At 39.0% G+C, this 18,557-nt stretch overlaps 1 protein-coding gene across 7 annotated transcripts in view; it reads left to right on the plus strand.

Moving 5' to 3' along the window:
- Window positions 1–18,557, plus strand: part of Taok3 (TAO kinase 3) — a 189,319-nt gene that overhangs the window by 141,266 nt on the left and 29,496 nt on the right. For all 7 annotated transcript variants that reach the window (XM_004843693.4, XM_087198101.1, XM_087198100.1 and 4 more), the window contains one exon: window positions 14,332–14,466. In XM_004843693.4, the coding sequence (XP_004843750.1) occupies window positions 14,332–14,466 (135 nt within the window). The remainder of the gene's footprint in view (window positions 1–14,331; window positions 14,467–18,557) is intronic.

Below are 18,557 nucleotides of genomic sequence, written 5' to 3' on the forward strand. Positions count from 1 at the left end.
GGGCCGGGGATTTAGCTCAGTGGTTCCAGCGCCTGCCTCGAAAGCACAAGGTCCTGAATTCGATCCCCAGTACCAAAAAAAAAAAATGAATACTAGACAAATTGTTTTGGCTGGAAAGGGTAGTGAGTCACAAGGCAATCAACACCAATGAGTTCTAACTTGCACATCGTGTAAAGCAAACTGCATGTCCCAGGACAAAATTTTTGTATCAAAATGTGTCAAGTACCAAATTTGACAAGTTTCAAAGCATGGGAGTACCACAATATGACTGTATTTGTTTTAGAAACAGTTTTTACTCTTCTCTGTTGTTTCTTGTACTTATTGCTTCTCTCTCTCTCTGTATCTTTTTGAGATACTGTGTAGTTTGAGATATTATGTAGTTTAAGCTGGCCTTGAAGTCACCATATAGTCTAGGCTGGCTCTGAACTCACAGGGATCCTCCTACCGCAGCGTCCCCAAGGGCTGGGATTACAGGCACGAGCCACCACGCCTGGCTTTGTTTATATTTCTCTTAATACTAGCTCTCCACCACTGTAAATATTCTGACTTTTTAATTTATTTATTTTTGTGGTCCTGGGGATCAAACCCAGAGCCTTGCACATGCTAGGCAAGTGCTCTACCTCTGAGCTATGCCCCAGCCCCATATTCTGACTGAATGAATGGTTCTTTTCTTGGTTTTTGTTTTTGGTATGAGGGATAAAACTCGGGACCTTGTGCTTGCGAGGCAGGCTGCAGCACCACTGAGCTAAATCCCCGGCCCTGAATGGTTCTTTTCTCTTTTTTTTTTTTTTGGTTCCAACTAAACATCCTCATTTCTTTTTTTTTTTTTCTTTTTTTTGGTACCAGGGATCGAACTCAGGACCTTGTGCTTGTGAGGCAGGCGCTGGAACCACTGAGCTAAAACCCCAGCCCAAACATCCTCATTTCATACAAGTCTATCATAAGCTGAAATACTTGTTTTTGTTTTTGTTTTGGGGTTTTTTTTTCCCCAGTACCGGAGCTCAAACTTAGGACCTTGTGCTTGCGAGGCAGGTACACTGCCACTGAGCTAAATCCCTAGCCCTATAAACTGAAATTCTTTATGAAAACATTTTTAAACATTTAAAGTGTCTTTCAAGGCAATTTCTATAAATTGAGTATTTCATAGAATTGTCATTTCTTCATAGGAATTCTCCAAAAGGGACTTTAGTGAAGAGTGAAGATGGCTTTAGTGAAGATGGAATTATGGGAAAGGATTCCTTATAGTTTTTTTCTTCTTAGGTATATGTGAGGGATGTAAGTACATAATGAGTGGCAGTGATCACATTCCAATTCTGTGAAACAGCATGTTTAAGAAATTGTTTTGACTTACACTTCTACGGGTTGTGCTTTTTTCTTGGGAGGAAAAGAAATTGAATGGGAAAGGAGAAAGGGCAAGAGAACAATACATGGTTGCCCAGTTGTGAATAGTGGAGGAATACATGTTTATTTTCCAGGACTGGTGAATTTAATCATTTACTCCACCAGAAACAATGGTAGAACCTGTGAATACAGAGAAAATAAAACAGGCATGACGTGCCAGGGATTTAGCTCAGTGGTTCCAGTGCCTGCCTCGCAAGCACAAGGTCCTGAGTTCAATCCCCAGTACCAAAAAAAAACAAACAGGCATGACGTCATTTGTAGGAGAGATTAAGCAAATAATCACACAAATAATTCTACAATATTCTTATGAAATTTGCTCTGGGTCAATTAAACTTAGTCTAGAAGGGAATAATGGAAATCTTACCTGACAAAATTACATTTAAACAAAAACATCAAAGACAAGTAGAAGCTAGCTAGCTTGAGATGAGAGACTGGAGTAAATCGTAAAGCAACATGTATGGAGGCCCAGAGACAAAAGCAACATCACATGCTCAAGGAAGGGGAGGAAAGCAGAGGGGCTGGAGCCTAGCAAATTATGTGCCCAGTCAAGTAGGAGAGAGTGGGACCCAGACTATCAGGCTGCCATGGAAGTCTGAGGAAAGGAGTGATAGCAGAGAGCTGCAGGAATCTACTAATGGGAGGGACAGAAAGAAAACAGAATTTTTAAAGAAGGGGATCAAAAAGAAATGGAAATAGAGCTTTTTCAAATGAGAATGGGATTAAGAGTCAGAGGGAGCAGGGAAGGATGGGAAGGGAAGGTGACCAAAAAAAAGAATTAAGATGTGTTACGTAGGTGTACAGACTGTATGTGTAAATGTAATCATCATGTACTGCAAACATGCCGTAATAAAAATACATTTTAAAACTCTGCTGAGCACTGCCAGCTGCCCTCCTTTGAACATGGACAACTGGTCATGTATTTGAAGAGTGGAAAAGGTTTTGCTGAGCTCTGTTCATAGAGGGAGTTGTCGTGGGTGCCGACGGGTGTGGCTCTCCTTTCTGTCACTGCTGGAGCACCACACGTATAGGGAGTGAAAGGAGAACTGGAGTGGGTCCTTTTACTCTCAGATGAGCATTCAGAAGTAGAAAAAGATTTTACTGTATAATCAGCAAGAAAGAAGACCAGGTCTAGAACTCACGGGGGATTTTAGTCTTAATTTTGGCATGCTGTTTCAGAGTTACCCTGTGATAAGTGGATCTTTCAATATTTTTCTCTCCCTGATGTAATCCACTAAGAAAAATAGATATAATTTATGTTCTGAAATAGTAGATAGTTGTATTTAATCCACAAAACGTCAGGAAAAATTCAAGTTATGTAATGTATTTCTATTTTATTATGAAATATTGAGAGGAGATGTGGTAGAAGGGAATCGAAACACATTTTTATAAATAAAATATAAAATGATCTAACCTTAAGACATAAGTAGGCTAGAAAAACAGACTATAAAATACACGAAAACTGAATAGTAAACATGCTGTGTTTTCATGACATCCATTAAGTCCCCATCCCTAGGCTTTAAAATATTGTATCTTTAAGGGCCGGGGACTTAGCTCATGGCACCACACACCTGCCTCACAAGCACAAGGTCCTCAGTTCAATCCCCAATACCACAAAAAAATATTTTATCTTTAAAAACAATAGAAATGCAAAATTGTTCAGAAGTTTCTATGTGTAGGTTCACTAAAGTTCATAAAACTTGGGAATATAAGTGAAATAGGATCTTAAACTATGAACAGAAGATTTCATATGTTAGACTATAGGACAAGGAAACTAATTTTTAGTTCTTTGTGCCACTATTAACCAGTTTCTCCATTTGACAAGTTAAGATTTGTTCTATGTGATTTCAAAGCTTCCTTCGAGGTCTAAAATCCAGTGCTGCTATTCCTGTCCTCTAGAAAGAAACAGTTCTCACCCACACCTCAGGCAGAACAAGTTTGTTTTTCTTTCTTATGTTCTCTATTTGGGGTCTACTTCAGAATTCCCTTGAAAAGGGGATTTTTTTGTTGTTGTTGTTGTTACTGGGGGTTGAACTCAGGACCTTATGCTTACAAGGTAGGTGCAGTGCCACTGAGCTACATCCCTGTCCCGAAAAGGGGATTTTTTTTTTTTTTTGGTACCGGGGATTGAATTCAGGTCCTTCCGCTTGCACAGCAGGTGGCAAAAACCACTGAGCTAAATCCCCGGCCCTGAAAAGGGGGTTTTTTTAGAAGCCACTGTACAGAAGGACAGTAGATGCACTATGTCATACATAGGTTCTGAGGACATTTGTGTCACAGATTGGATTCTTCAGGAATCAGAGCTGAGACACGGTGGCCCTGCTGGATTTTTCTTCAATGGGGAAACTCCCTAGAGATGAACACCTGCCAGAGGGAGGAGTAGCAGCGGCTGAAGGCAGAGTGGACTGAAACACAGGCCCACCAGAAGCCTCAGCCAACCCCACTGGGAACTCAGAGCCGCAGCAGCCCCTCAAAGCTGTCCACCTGGACAGAAATGCCCAAGGCTAGGGCCCCAGCCTTCATCAGTCGTTGCATCCAGGTAACCAGGAAGGGCAAGAACTTGGGCAGGTCTGCTCTGGGCAGCTGAGGCAATCCCAGAGGAGCAGCCAGCTAGGAGCATGACTGTTAGCAGCCCTCCCCATGCAGCCGGGGCACAAAGTCCTTCCTTAAAAGGGGAATCTGGGCAGTCTTTTTCTGAAGCTGTCATGATCTGTGATCACAAAAATTATTTTAGAAAAAAGAACAGTTTTGCATGAGTTCATGTCCCAGAATTTTGGGGGTTTTTTTTGGTTTTGTTTTTTGTTTTTTGTTTTTTTTGGCACAGGGCTTTGATATGTAGGACAGGCTGGGCTTAAGCTCACTATGTACCTCAGGCTGGCCTCAAACTGGCAGCCATCTTCCTGCCTCAGCCTCCCAAGTGCTGGTGTAACAGGTGTGCACCACCACTCCTTGCTCAAATTTTATTTATTTTTATTTTGGTTTCATGTCCCAGAATTTTATAATAGCCAACATATCATTATATAAATATAGTTCTAACCATCCACTCATTATCCTATTTTTTTCTTTTTAATTCTTGTCACTATATGATATTTTCTTAGTATTAATATGCTTATCTGCTGTTTCATGATTAGAATGTAAATTCTGTCAGGCAAAGACTATGCCTGCCTTGTTCAGCACTGTATCCCTAATACCTAGAACAGAGTCTGTCACAGTGCAGACACTCAGTAGATAACTATGGAATAAATGAGTGGATGAACAAATTAATTATCAAATACTAGACATCATGCTAATCCGATTCATAGGACATAACCAATTAAAAGGGTTAAATAACCTTAAGTATTGTCTTTATGGCTTGAAAGAGTTAACTGAATATTTTGTCCAGTAATAATACCCAAGACAATAAGAACACTGATAAATAACAAAATATAAGAGTAAGGGTAAACCAAGTGTGGTAGTACACACGTGTAATCCCAGCACTCTCGGAGGCTGAGGTAGGAAGATCACAAATTCAAGCCCTACCTAGGTAACTCAGTGACCTAACAAGACTCTATCTCAAAATAAATAATAAAAAGAGCTGAGGATGTAGTTCAATGCAAAGGCCCTGTGTTCAATTCCCAGAACAAGAAACCGGGGGGTGGGGGGGGAGAACAAATGAATTTTTGTCCCCTTTAATTGTTATAATCAAAGCAGTCACAACCTAAATTAGTGAAATCATAGATCTGAAACGCATTACTACTTTATGCAAGAAGTAAACTCACTTCTAAGGGCCATGTGTAACTAGTGAGTGTGTGACTTGTGCTTTCCGTCACAGACAGACCCCTAAAATGTAAAATGGGGCCCTGAAAATGTTCCTTTGGCATCATAACTTCAGGTTACTTCTTTCTCTCCAGTTCTTCCCTCTGGCCTGGTCTTTCCCAGGCCCTTGAATGATCCTAATCTAATCATTTTCAGCAAGAATGATCTGACACATATAAAAGAATATTCTGACAAAACCAACTCTAAGCACTTCTTTCTCTCCCTCTCCCAGTTCTGGCCACAACTCACCCTGTCCCTGGACTGGGAGCTCCTCAAGGGTTCCTCTCTTACCTGCTACCCAGCACTATGTCTGTCACAGAGTGTGAGCTCCTGATACTAAACCATAAGTGGACTGAGTCAGTTTTTCATCGCTAGGACACAGTGCTGATGCCCACAATCTAAAGAGGAGAGGTCATTTTGGCTCCCAGTTCCAGTCTGTAGGCAAGGGCTCCAAGGTACCATAGCCTGGTGGAAGGGCCTGGGCAGAAGCCAGCTAGCTGCTCACCTCAAGGCAGCCCAGAAAAGCTGTGAGAGGGAGGAGCCACAGAGGAAGACCCACCCTTCCAGGCCATGCCCTCAGTGACTGCCTGAGCAGGCCCCGCCTCCTAACAGCCAGGCTGCTCTAGCACCACAGAATCAGGTACAGGTACAGGTCAAAAGCCCTGCCTCTGAGCACCTGAGGCTCTTGGTGACTTAAAGACATAAGCCATAACGTGGCCTCTTAGTGGAAACAACTCTATTCCTCAAGTCCTGATTATTCACAAGTGACTCCAGGGAAAAATTTTTTTCTTTTTCACTCTTTTTTAATTGGTTATGCAGGTTAGATTCATACATGCACACAACATACTTTGATCCTTTTTACCACCACACCTCATCCTCCGCCTTGCCCTGTCCTCCATGTTCTTTCACACTGAGGAAGGTTCAGTGTGTGTGATATATTTTGCTCATGTCCAGGGCAAATTTTTAAGACAGTTTAGTTTCTTTGTAGTCATCTAGCTTAAGGGGCCAGGGATTTAGCTCAGTGGTTCCACTGGCTGCCTCGAAAGCGCAAGGTCCCTGGTACCAAAAAAAAGTATCATCTAGCTTAATTCTTCCATCATACTTATTAAAACCATTGTGTGCACTGGCCATGTTGGCATATCCCTCTAATCCCAGCCCTCCAGGAGGCTGGGGAAGAAGAATCAAAAGGTCGAACCCAGCCTAGGCACTTAGTGACTCAGCAAGAGAGATGTCTCAAAATAAAAAAATAAGAGCCAAATGTGACACACACCTGTAATCCCAGCACTTAGGAGGCTGAGGCAGGAAGATCACTTTGAGGCCAGCCTGGGCTATGTAGTGAGTTCAAGGACATCTTGAACTACATAGTGAGACCTTGTCTCAAAAAGCCAAAAAACTGGGCTGGGGATTTAGCTCAGTGACACTGCGCCTGCCTCGCAAGCTCAAGGTCCTGGGTTCAATCCCTGGTACCAAAAAAATTTACTTATTTAAGGGCCAGGGATTTAGCTCGGTGGTTTCACTGCCTACTGCGAAAGCGCAAGGACCCAAGTTCAATCCCTGGTACCAAAAAAGGAAAAGAGCAACAAAAATTTACTTATTTAAGTAAATAAAATTAAAATTAAAATTAAAAGGGGGCCTTGGATGTAGCTCAGTGTGAGGGCCTTGGGTTCACTCTCCAGTACTACACACACACACATACACACCCACACAAACCACTGTGTGTACAGCCACTACAAGTAGATCATTGTCCTACTGAATAGCCTATATTTTTCTAATTTGTCAATTAAAAGGTATACTTAGGGACTGGAGGTGTAGTTTAGTAGTAGAGTGTGTATTTAGCCTGCACAAGGCCCTGGGTTTAATCCCTTACATTACGAGGGGAGGAAGCATGTTTGTGTTTTACTAAACTCTAGAATTAATTACCTTTGTCTGCTGTTACCTTCTAATATCAGTATAGATCCTAAGATTTTCATATAATTAAAGGACTGTTCTTCAATCAGTGTTATTTTGGGTACACAGCATACCAAAAGTCTAATCATAATGATCTCCTTTTTAGGGATCACTTAGAGAAAATATTTTTTATTCTTACAGCTTTATTTATTTGGCTCTTCCTATTAGTATTTAGTTCTTTTCCATCTTTCCTCCTTTTCTTAAAAAAAAAAAAGCTTTCATGATTTTTGTGGGAGGAAGAAAAGAAATGTCCTTGGAGGTAGGCAGTTCTGGTTTAATTTCCACTTACTTCAGTGGCCTCTCCTGTTATTTTTACTGAACAGAGGGTTGGGTTTTTGACTCTGGAACTTACATTGGGCAAAGTAAAAGTAAATTAGCAAATGAAGATATAGAGACGCCCTACAACACTTTCCTGTAGTCACATCTTTAACCTCAGCCTTCTGCTTTTTGTCCTTTTCCCTCCCTAACTACCTTTCCAGGTTAAGATGCCCTTTTTCATCTTCTCCTTCCCATCCTCTAGCCCCAGGTTTTTGGTAACTATCCCTGCTTCAACAATCATTTAATAATTTTGAAATGAGCAAAACAAAAGAGAGACCATGGTTTTGTTGACTCCTGCACAACACAAAAGTGTGAGAGGCTATGGAAAGATTTCATGTCATCAGATGAAAGCCAATTTTACCACCCCCCCACCACAGAAGTGTGTGCTTGTGTGTGTGTCACTATTTTACGACTTTCTTAGAGTACAGTGGCGGGTTTTTATGAAATACAAATTTGAATTCTGTTAAATAATCCAAAAGAAAATGTCATTTTCTCAAACTCTCTCAGACTTGTATTCTTGAGCTTATTTATCCAGCAAACATTTACTGAATGCCTACTAAGTATCAAGCACTATCCCAGGTGCTAGGGAGACTGAGGGTTTTTCAAACCACATTTTCTCTGCCTTCAAAAAGCCCACAGTCTCACACAAAGACAGACAAGTAAGTGTGATGAGCACTGTGATAAACATAGACCCAAAACATGGGTGTGCAGAGAAGTGACTTACAAGCTCAAGTTCAAGTTCATGTAAATGCTAGACAAGTGAGTACACCATGAATCTTCATCTCTGAAGTATGTCAGATACACAAGGGAAACCTTTAAATAAAAGTAAAACCCCTATCCATGGTGTAATAGTAACATTTATACCTCCTACATCATATAAAAGTTTAATTCATTCCATTAAAGATTATGAACAAACATTACAACAGCTTTTTTAATCTGCAGAAATTTATCTTTTATAATGAAAGAATGTCATAAATGTATCAGGCTAACATATCTTTACTTAAAACTGGTCCCTAATCCTATTGGAATTTCAAGGAACCATTTTGTTTGTTTCTGGATGATAATGTTTTAAAGATAAATTACATCCAAGCCACATATTTGGTCTTGGTAAAGTAGAACATGATATTTATTCTTCATCTTCTAAAATCATTCTTCAAAGAAGAGGTTAGCTCTGTGATCATCATTGGCAAATAATGTGCATCTATTGCCTAACCACAGCAAATAGCAAATTGATCCTTTCTGTTATTAATCTCAAAATGTGTGCAGTTCAGAAATTCTGGGATCCAGGGGTAGTGGCCATTTTCAAAGGGACTGCCACTGGAAGGGGCAGTATAGCTAATAAACAATGCACACAGTAAAGATGATGCTTTAATTTGTTTGGGCTTACTTCTTAAGTCATGTTCCCCTCATGTTTAAATTGCTTCATTAAGTTGCCTTCGGAGTTTTGAACACATTTTATGCAATGGAATTCAGTGTTTAAAAATTCATTTCCTGAGACAGGAAATGTAGCTCAGTGATAAAGTACATGCTTAGTATGTGCAAGGCCCTGAGTTCGATACCCAACATGACTCCTCCCCAAAATCATTTCCGAATGCACTTGAAATGGATATCTTCTGTAAAACCAAAATGCTGCACTATTTTATTGCCCTTTGTATAATACTTTAAGATATTTAGTGATGGTGATCTTTGTTATAAAACTGCTCTGAAAAACTAAGAATTATTTTACAAAAGGACAATTTAGGAGGAAGCAAAGAATAATATTGTTAGCATTATTTGTTATATTTTGAATAGATTAGGGCTGAGGATTTAGCTCAGTGGCGCCGCACCTACCTCACAACCGCAAGGTCCTGAGTTTGATCCCCCGTACCGGGGCGGGGTGGGCGGGGGGATATAAAATAGATTAAAATTTTGGATCTGTTCTTCAGAGTTACTTCTAAGACAGCATTATTTTTTAAAAATACTTTACAGGATTATTTAATTGTGCACATGTCAGCTAAAATTAATGTAATTTTGAATTTTAACTCTTCTGGTGTATTTAGATTTCCTTACATTTAATAAACTTAGAAAATGTACTATGGTTTGTGATTTCATAATCAGGGTCCTAAAACCAAAATACTAATTTTTATCAGCGATAAAACAAACTAATACAATTATATATACATATAATTGTACATATTAAGTTCTGTTTTGATCTGCTGACCTTGGTTATCTTTGTAAATCAGTTTACTATAATTTGAAACTTAGTGACTGCTACATATTTGAGGTCCACCTCTCAATGGTGTGCTTAATAAGCCAGCCAATGAATACTCACCAAAACTATGACTTACTAAGGCTGCTTATAAAACCATAGGCCTCTACCTCTGTATGTCTTGAGTTAGGCATTTAATAGCTGCATCCTTCCCTAAAATTCAATTTCAGACATAGATATGATTTGTTAATAGCCAGTAGTAAAAAGGTAGCTGTTTCCAGTGTCTTTTTCTTTAGAACCTTACACCTACTGCATTAATCCTAGTCCCACACCAGCTGCTTTTTCATGCTAAATAAGTCAGATTTCCTGGGAAGTAATGCAGAATAATCATAATTATTTCAAAAACATAGATTAAGAGATGCATTTTTAACCTAGCACATTGTCTAAAAAACTTTTGACAGTAATGGAAACGTTCTCTATCTGTGTTGTCCATTCTGGTGGCAACTGAGTATGGCCACTGAGGGCTTGAAATGTAGCTGGTGTGACTTAGGAACTCAACTTTACATTTTATTTCCCTTTAATTAAAATACTATATTCGACATCTCAATGGATGCAGAAAAGGCATTTGACAAAATCCAACACCCATTCATGATAAAAACGCTACAGAAAATTGGAACAGAAGGTCTTTATCTCAACGTGACTAAGGCTATTTATGAAAAACCAAGAGCCAACATCATACTAAATGGTCAAAAACTGAAAACTTTCATGCTAAAATCAGAAACAAGACAAGGATGTCCACTATCACCACTCCTGTTCAATATAGTTCTGGAAACATTAGCCACAGCAATTAGAAAAGAGAAAGAAATAAAAGGAATAAACATAGGAAAGGAAGAAGTTAAACTGTCATTATTTGCTGATGATATGATACTTTACATAGAGGACCCAAAAAACTCGGCCAAAAGACTTCTAGACCTAATTGACTGATTCAGTAGAGTAGCTGGATATAAGATCAACACTCAAAAACCAATAGCCTTCTTATACGCAAATAGCAGACCTATTGAGAGAGAAATTCGGGAAACAATTCCTTTTACAATAGCATCCAAAAAAATGAAATATCTAGGAATCAACCTCACAAAGGAAGCAGAAGACCTCTACTCTGAAAACTACAGCACTCTGAAAAAGGAGATCGAGGAGGATATAAGAAAATGGAAAGACATCCCTTGTTCCTGGGTAGGAAGAACCAATATAGTGAAAATGGCCATACTTCCAAAATTACTATATAGATTTAATGCAAAGCCAATTGAAATTCCAATAATATACTTCACAGAACTAGAGAAAACAATCCAAAAATTCATTTGGAACCAGAAGAGACCTAGAATAGCTAAAGCAATTCTAGGCAACAGAGATAAGGCAGGTGGTATCACAATCCCCAACTTGAAACTGTACTGCAAAGCTACTGTGATGAAAACAGCATGGTGCTGGCAAAGAAACAGACCCGAGGATCCGTGGAATAGATTAGAAGATGCAGAAACAACTCCAGACATACTCAGCCACCTCATCTTTGACAAAGGAGCCAACCACCCTCATTGGAGGAAAGATAGCCTCTTTAATAAATGGTGTTGGAAAAACTGGATTTCAACTTGCCAAAGATTAAAACTAGACCCATACCTATCACCATGCACCAACTAAGATCAAAGTGGATTAAAGATCTAAATGTTAAGACAGAAACACTAAACTTGCTGGAAGATGAGTTAGGTAGAACTCTTGAAGACATTGGCATAGGAAAGACTTTATGAACAAAACCTCAGTACCACGGGAGCTAGCACAAAGAATCAACAACTGGGATCTCATCTTATTAAAAAGCTTCTGCACTGCAAGAGAAACCACCAACAGAGCTAAGAGACAACCTACAATGTCGGAAAAAAATTTTAGCAGCTGTACCTCAGAGAAAGGTCTACTATCTAGAAAATATAGAGAATTGAAAAAAAATCAGACCCCCAAATTCAAAGACCCAATTCAAAAATGGGCATCTGAAATGAACAGACATTTCTCAGACAAAGAAGTAAAAGCAGCAAATGAATATATGAAAAAATGTTCAACATCACTGGTCATTCGAGAGATGCAGATGAAGACAACACTGAGATTCCACCTCACCCCAGAAAGAATGGATGCTATCAAGAAATCAACCAGTAACAAATCCTGGCAGGGGTGTGGAGAGAAAGGAACCCTTCTCCATTGTTGGTGGGAGTGCAAACTGGTGCAACCACTGTGGAAATCAGTATGGAGATAACTCAAAGAACTAGGACTAGAGGTCCCATTTGGCCCAGCTATTCCCCTGCTGGGTATCTTCCCCAAAGAATTAAAAGAATCATACCACAGCTATATATGTGGCCCATGTTTACAGTGGCACAGTTTGTAATAGCTAAAGCTTGGAAACAGCCCAAGTGTCCATCAACTGGACACTGGATAAAGAAGATGTAGTTTTTTTTATAAAATGGAGTACTGAGTACTGCTCAGCCATAAAGAACAAGAAACTAGAGACATTTATAGCTAAATGGATGCATATTGAGGCATTCTCTCAAGTGAAATAAATAGGACACACGTGTAAATACCGTATAGTTTCTCTAGTGTGAGAAACTGAAAGTGTAAATAAGGATTAAAATGAATTGATAATTTGAAATAGGAAAAGGTCTAAAAGTGTAGGGGTAGTGGGAGGGGCAGGGAAAAGGAAAGAAGGGAAAGGAAAAATTGTGAGAAAAGAAAAAAAATGGAAACAAAATCTATGTAAACAGGGAAGGGTGGAGGGGGTGAAGGGTGCACAGGTAATGGGGAATAAAAATAAGAACCAAGATACATCATGTACAGGTACAAGCACCCAATGATAGATGTAAACGTATTATATACCTAAAATGCACCAATAAAAGAATTTTTAAAAATTAAAATACTATATTCGAGCCAGCTATGGTGGCACATCTATGTAATCCCAGCACTCAGGGAGGCTGAGGCAGGAGGATCACAAGTTTGAGGCCAGCCTGGACAACTTAATGACTTAGCAAGATCCTGTCTGTAAAAAATGGTGAGGATTGTAGCTTGGTGACTGCAAAAACAAACAAACAGATATTTATTTTTAAATACATATATTTATATTTCATGTGACTAATGACTAATATTTATTGGACAGCATAGCTGTAGAACCTCCCTTGAATTTGGTATCTATACAGCCAATGAAAAATTTATTAAAGGTATCTTCATGACTTGAACTGTAATAACACATAAATGGGAAAAATGTCTAAACATAGATGTAATAGTAAATACCCTTCGAGCATATCAAAACATTTTAAGTGCATAAAAGGAAAAACAAAATCATTTCAAAGATAAATTTAATCTTGGGTTGTGGCTTTTACATAAAAATCTGTATATAAATAAAATTTAATTTCCCTCAAGGAATCATGTGTATTGACTTTTCAAAATTTCAGATAATAAAATTCTATATTGTCTAAACCTCTTTAGTTTTTGCTAATTGAAGGAATTCGTAATCATAAAAATTTTCAACTAGTCATGGACAAAATGCAAAACTGACTTCTCACAAATGGTTTTTCCTAAGCCCCTAGGGAAATAAGGAATTAATTTCTCCTTCCCCATCCTGAACATGTGCTATCTAAAGATCCCTCATGATTGTCCATGTTTTTAAGCTGCAAATTACTAGAGGGTCTTGTTTTTCTGAAGGGCTAATGGTACTTGCTGACTGACCACTTCATCTTTTATAGAGAGGAGAGTCTTCCTTTGAAAAGCATTTCCCCTTTAAAAGTCATTTCAGTTGCATTTAAGAAACATCCATTATTATCCTTCCAGGGAATGTTATCTTTCACTGGGTGGTAGAATAAGATTAATCATCTTTGCCTATCAAGAAGCATAGGCTTGATTAAATCAATCAAGGGCATTAAATTCCAGCTTTCCCTACTCCTGTGACATACCAGTGCTGAGTTGAGGGAGAATCTGTGAAAGTATCATTTGGTTGAAATTGTACGCCTGTCTCTTTAAATCTAAAAAAAAAAAAAAAATCCTTTCAGAAGCTGTAGAGAGAAGGTGCTAGAACTGTGTACGATCATGACTGGAAAGCAGGATCCCTCAGTGACTGCCGAATCTTCCCAGCACAAGATAGAGAGGCAGTTCAGCACAAGCCTCCACTGATTCTAGGCAGAACGATGATCCTACCGACCAGATCTCAAATAAAATTAAATTGAGAACGCAGATCTTTCAAGGGAATGAGGCAGAGGCTCGCTTTTATGTTAAAAGCCACCAGCATCCTCCTTGCTAGACATGGACATGACATTTTTAAAGGAATTATTTGGTTACAGCGTTTTAAGCAAACTGTTCTAAGGAGTCTGTACATTGCATTGTTTTTTCTATTCTTTTTTTCTTTTGCATATATGTAATTCTGGAGGTAAAGAAAAAGCCTGCCAGGGATTCAGAAGGCATCCCACTAGCGATCAGCTGACATTCCTAACTGAAGGCTGCAATGTGTTGCTTATTCATTTTGTACCGTGGGAGCTGCGGGGACTAGCAGAGAGCTAAACTATGCATTTCAAACAGCAGTGCTTGTGCAGAAAGAGGGGTGAGAGAGAGGCAGCCGGCGAGGAAAGAGCACAGCTGGACTTTCTCCTTGTTTTTATCCATTTCTGCAGGATCATGTATTCATAAGGGATGAGGCGGGCCACGGCGATCCCAGGCCTGAGCCGCGGCCTACCCAGTCAGTTCAGAGCCAGGCCCTCCACTACCGGAACCGAGAGCGCTTTGCCACGATCAAATCAGCATCTTTGGTAAGCAAACACCCCTCTACCCACCTTCCCTTCCTTCCCCTCCTCCCCGTCTGGCAGCCTCTCGCCCTCCCTGAGCCTCTCACGGCTCCATGGATGGGAAGAAAGGAGTCAAGAATGTTTTCTCCCTCCTAATAATTTTATTCATCTTAGAAAAAAAAATCTGTTGGCATAGCAACCTGATCTCAGATATTTTAGCATTGTCTATGGCATGGGAAAAAAACACCTTTTTTGGTGTGTGTGTGTGTGATTGTGTGTGTGTGTATATGCTGTACGTGCAAAATATAAGGCCTTTGAGATGAGTTACTAGCCTATCCAATTTTTTTAAGCGGTCTTTTCATTGAAATAAATAATACTAAGAATATTTTTAAAGATAGTGATGTGTGTGTGTGTGCAGGGCACTGTGCTTCTTTTTATATAGATACATGTGTGCCTGTAATATACACACACATCAAAAGATAAGAGATAATTTTTAAAAATATATAGCTGCTGGCTGATGTCTATAATTGTAGAAAAACCAGATGCTTGCTTCCTAGGAATGGATTGCTGGTTCGTTCTGGTTCATTCATTTATTTATTGCAACAATGGTAGGGGCTGCACTTCCCCATTTAACCCCTGAAGAATTCCTGGCATCAATAAAGCAAGAAAGGCTTTGTAGGAGAGGGTAGGGAGGATTGTGGAAGAAAAGAGGCTGTAGGGTTCTTCAGCATTTTTACTATTGCAAATGTGATTGCTGGATGCCCTTGTAGTAGCAAAAGGGGTGTGTGCTGGAAGAGTTAGTTTTCATGCCTCCTCCCCTTAGCCCCCCACGCGTGCGCGTGCGCGCTCGCACACTCACACACTCACATCCACACTCACATCATTTCATCCTTGCCATTCTAAACTCTCTTTAATCTTTTCCTCCTCAGTCTCACTTCCCAGCCAAAATATTATTGAAATATTAGTTGTTTTGCCCAAATTGATGTTAGAGGTCACATGAGCAGAAAGAGTTAGTATACACTGCTTAGCTATTACATTTAGAACCTATGATGACATCATCCAAGGCCGACCCAGAAATGATCATTTTTTCTTGTCCTATTTTTCAAACCTAATTTCTACTTTTATTTGTCAAGTCTTTTAAAGGCTCTGATTATCTTTGAAATGTACACTGGCTTATAATCTTTAAAAATCCAAATATAAGGAAAATGGAAGTTAAAGCACCTACATATTGCCTTTTCCTGCTGCTCTCTAAAAGCAAGCAATTTAATTTAGACTGCTTATAAATAATCCCATTCTTAAGTTCCTTTATGTAGAAGTTTCATGTAATCTCTTTGATGGGCAATTTTTCATTTGAAGGGAATGCTGTAGTGTGTAATGGAGATCTTAAAATGTCCACTATGTATTTGCTAATAATTGTTAAGCACCTAAAAATGTGCTTTAGAGTCCAAATAAAGCATCATGGGATTATTAAATGATAATTACCTCTATGCCATGGTATCTGACAAAAGAAGAAATATGGCATTTGAGAGAACTGTTACTACTTACCACAGACTCTATGAGACTTGTACCTTTGTCCAAACCTGCTCATGTTGAAGCTAGAGGAGAAACGGTAAAGAACCACTAAGCCTCAGAACACTATCAGCAGGTTTTGCATGGAAGCAGACATTATACCAAGTGGATTTCCCCTCTCTGGGGTAGGTTCCCTTCTTTTCCCTCTTGCCACACCCTCATTCCCACATCATATATTCATGACTGTCCTCCCTCCCTGTAAGATATTACTACAGCCATGCCAAAATAATCTCATGCGGGCATCTGTAAAATCACCCAGGGCTACTCGGTGTGTGTTTCAGCCATTACAGTCTTCCTCTCTGTGGATGATAAAAGCTGCTTCCCTACCAGGCCACTCCAGGCTATGGGCAAAGTCCTCAGGAGCCCCTCTGAATCCTACAGGCTTCGTTCATGATGCCCATCCAGAGAACTGCCGGGATCCATCTCTGATGGAGTTATGGTTTGCTAAAAGGCCTGTGCTCCTATGTTAACTTAAAAACAGCGTAGCTGTTGGGTTGATGCTTTAGCCACAAAAATAAGTTGTTTTTGTAGTGTACTATTTCCAAATGTAGTGCTTTAGAAGACATGTTGGGATTGATGGAAGTTTATCAGAGTTCAGTGATATTTGGTTGTTTGTTTGTTTGTTTTTGGTACCAGGGATCAAACTCAGGACCTCGAGCTTGTGAGGCAGGCAGCGGCACCACTGAGCTAAATCCCCAGCCCAGTGATATTTGTATCTCATGATTTTTGAGAAGACAATAAATTAATGGAAGGGAAAATTGGTTTGCTGTTATATTGTTCCATGTCCCATTTTGGACACTATAACTATTGGTATGGCTATTTTAACCTGTACTACCAAGTGCTACAATTTTACAACCCATTATATTAATTTAAAGGCTAGTTCCAATAGGAATATTAAGTCAGGACACTGGAACATCATAAAGAAGTATTTAATTTTTAAAAAGATATTATGAATCCTATTGTTTTTAATGGACCCCAGCTCAAATGAAAAGAACTAAAATGGCATAAATAACATAAAAGTAAGTGCAAGAAAATGGCAAGTGAAGGCCTAGCATAATGAATAATCAAGTCATCATTCAAACTGCACCTCACTTCTCATAGTTGGTAGCAGTACTATATTGATTGATTGATTTTGGTTTTACTCTTTCTTTATAATATTCCAGTGGAGGTGTTAATAAGCTTCAGAGAGGTACAAAAGAGAACAGGAAAAAGAGCAGGAATTTAGAAATTCTTTAGTTATAAGATAAATAAATGATGAGAATATATTTTAAATCAGCTTGCAACCTAACAAAAAATATCACTGTTCATAAAATGTGTTTTATGAACCTACCTCTTTGACATAAATCTAAAAGAGGTCTAGCTTTATGATTCTCCCCTCATTATTGCTTCCTACATTGTGCTTCTGTATAAAGTTATTGATAAGTATGAAGTCCATGAGCTACAGGCTCTCATTGCTAGATGTTTTTATTTTTTGGACACCTTAAAACTGAGAATTTTGGGGCTGGGATTTAGCTCAGTGTCACCATGCCTGCCTCACAAACCCAAGGTTCTGAGTTCAATCCCTAGTACAAAAAGAAAAAAAAAATGAGAATTTTGTGTTAATGTGTACTGCTGCACAATTGCATTTGTAACAAAGGAAAAGGAAGGGCCACCAACCTTGAAACCTGAGGAAACTTTAGAATTATCGTTTTTTAATTATAATCTTCTAAGGGCAAAGATTATTGACCTTATTTTGAAGAATTAGGAAGGAGGGGTATCCTTTTTATGTTTCCTTTTTCTCCTTCTGTAAGAAAGTTCATATTGAGCTCATTTGCTACCTGGAAAACAGAGTTGTTCATAGAGTTCCTCAGAATTACTACTCTGACTCCTTGGCCCTTTGAGATGGGCCTTCCTTAAATTTTTATTGTTGGTGAATGGAAATCCTAATGTTTTCATTACATTAGTGACCCATGAGAGTGTTTTCAGCTGTTGCTACCTCTGATGTCATTTCTTAAAATTTTGTAATGTCCCAAGTTCCTGGCAGTTTCCATAGTAGATGTTAACATAAAGAGCACTAAGGCTGTGTGTTTCTACCAGACACTTCTGCTGTTGGCCTTATAATTGATTCTCAGTGGAGTGCAATGGCCTTACTGCACAGGTGAATTTATGACAGAATACACATTAGGGAGAGGCATATAAGCAGGCTACTCTTAGTTTGTTGTCCCTAGAAAAGTATAAGGAAAAAATGATTATTGTTCCATTCATGCAAATGTAGATTCTTTAACTTGGGTTTCCCAGATTCAGTAGATAAACCCATAGAAGGGGAATCTACATTTGGAGTCTTAAAAATGTAGCCCAATTATTCACCTAATTATAAAATTGGATACCTGAATGAGTTTGATACATAAGAATAAAAACATGAGCCTCAGCAGTAAATGCTCTTTCTCCCCTCTTGAGTTCAGTTCTGTTTCTAAATGCTTGAAAGTATGTTCTCTTCCCGGATAGTGTACCAGAGAATGCTTATCAAAATACTGCATTATCTTCTTCCTTATTCTTGGCTTTTTAAC

The sequence above is a fragment of the Heterocephalus glaber genome, unplaced genomic scaffold (assembly GCF_053883595.1).
Source record: "Heterocephalus glaber isolate CG9 unplaced genomic scaffold, H.glaber_assembly_v1.0 deba00001687, whole genome shotgun sequence".
Taxonomy (NCBI): domain Eukaryota; kingdom Metazoa; phylum Chordata; class Mammalia; order Rodentia; family Bathyergidae; genus Heterocephalus; species Heterocephalus glaber.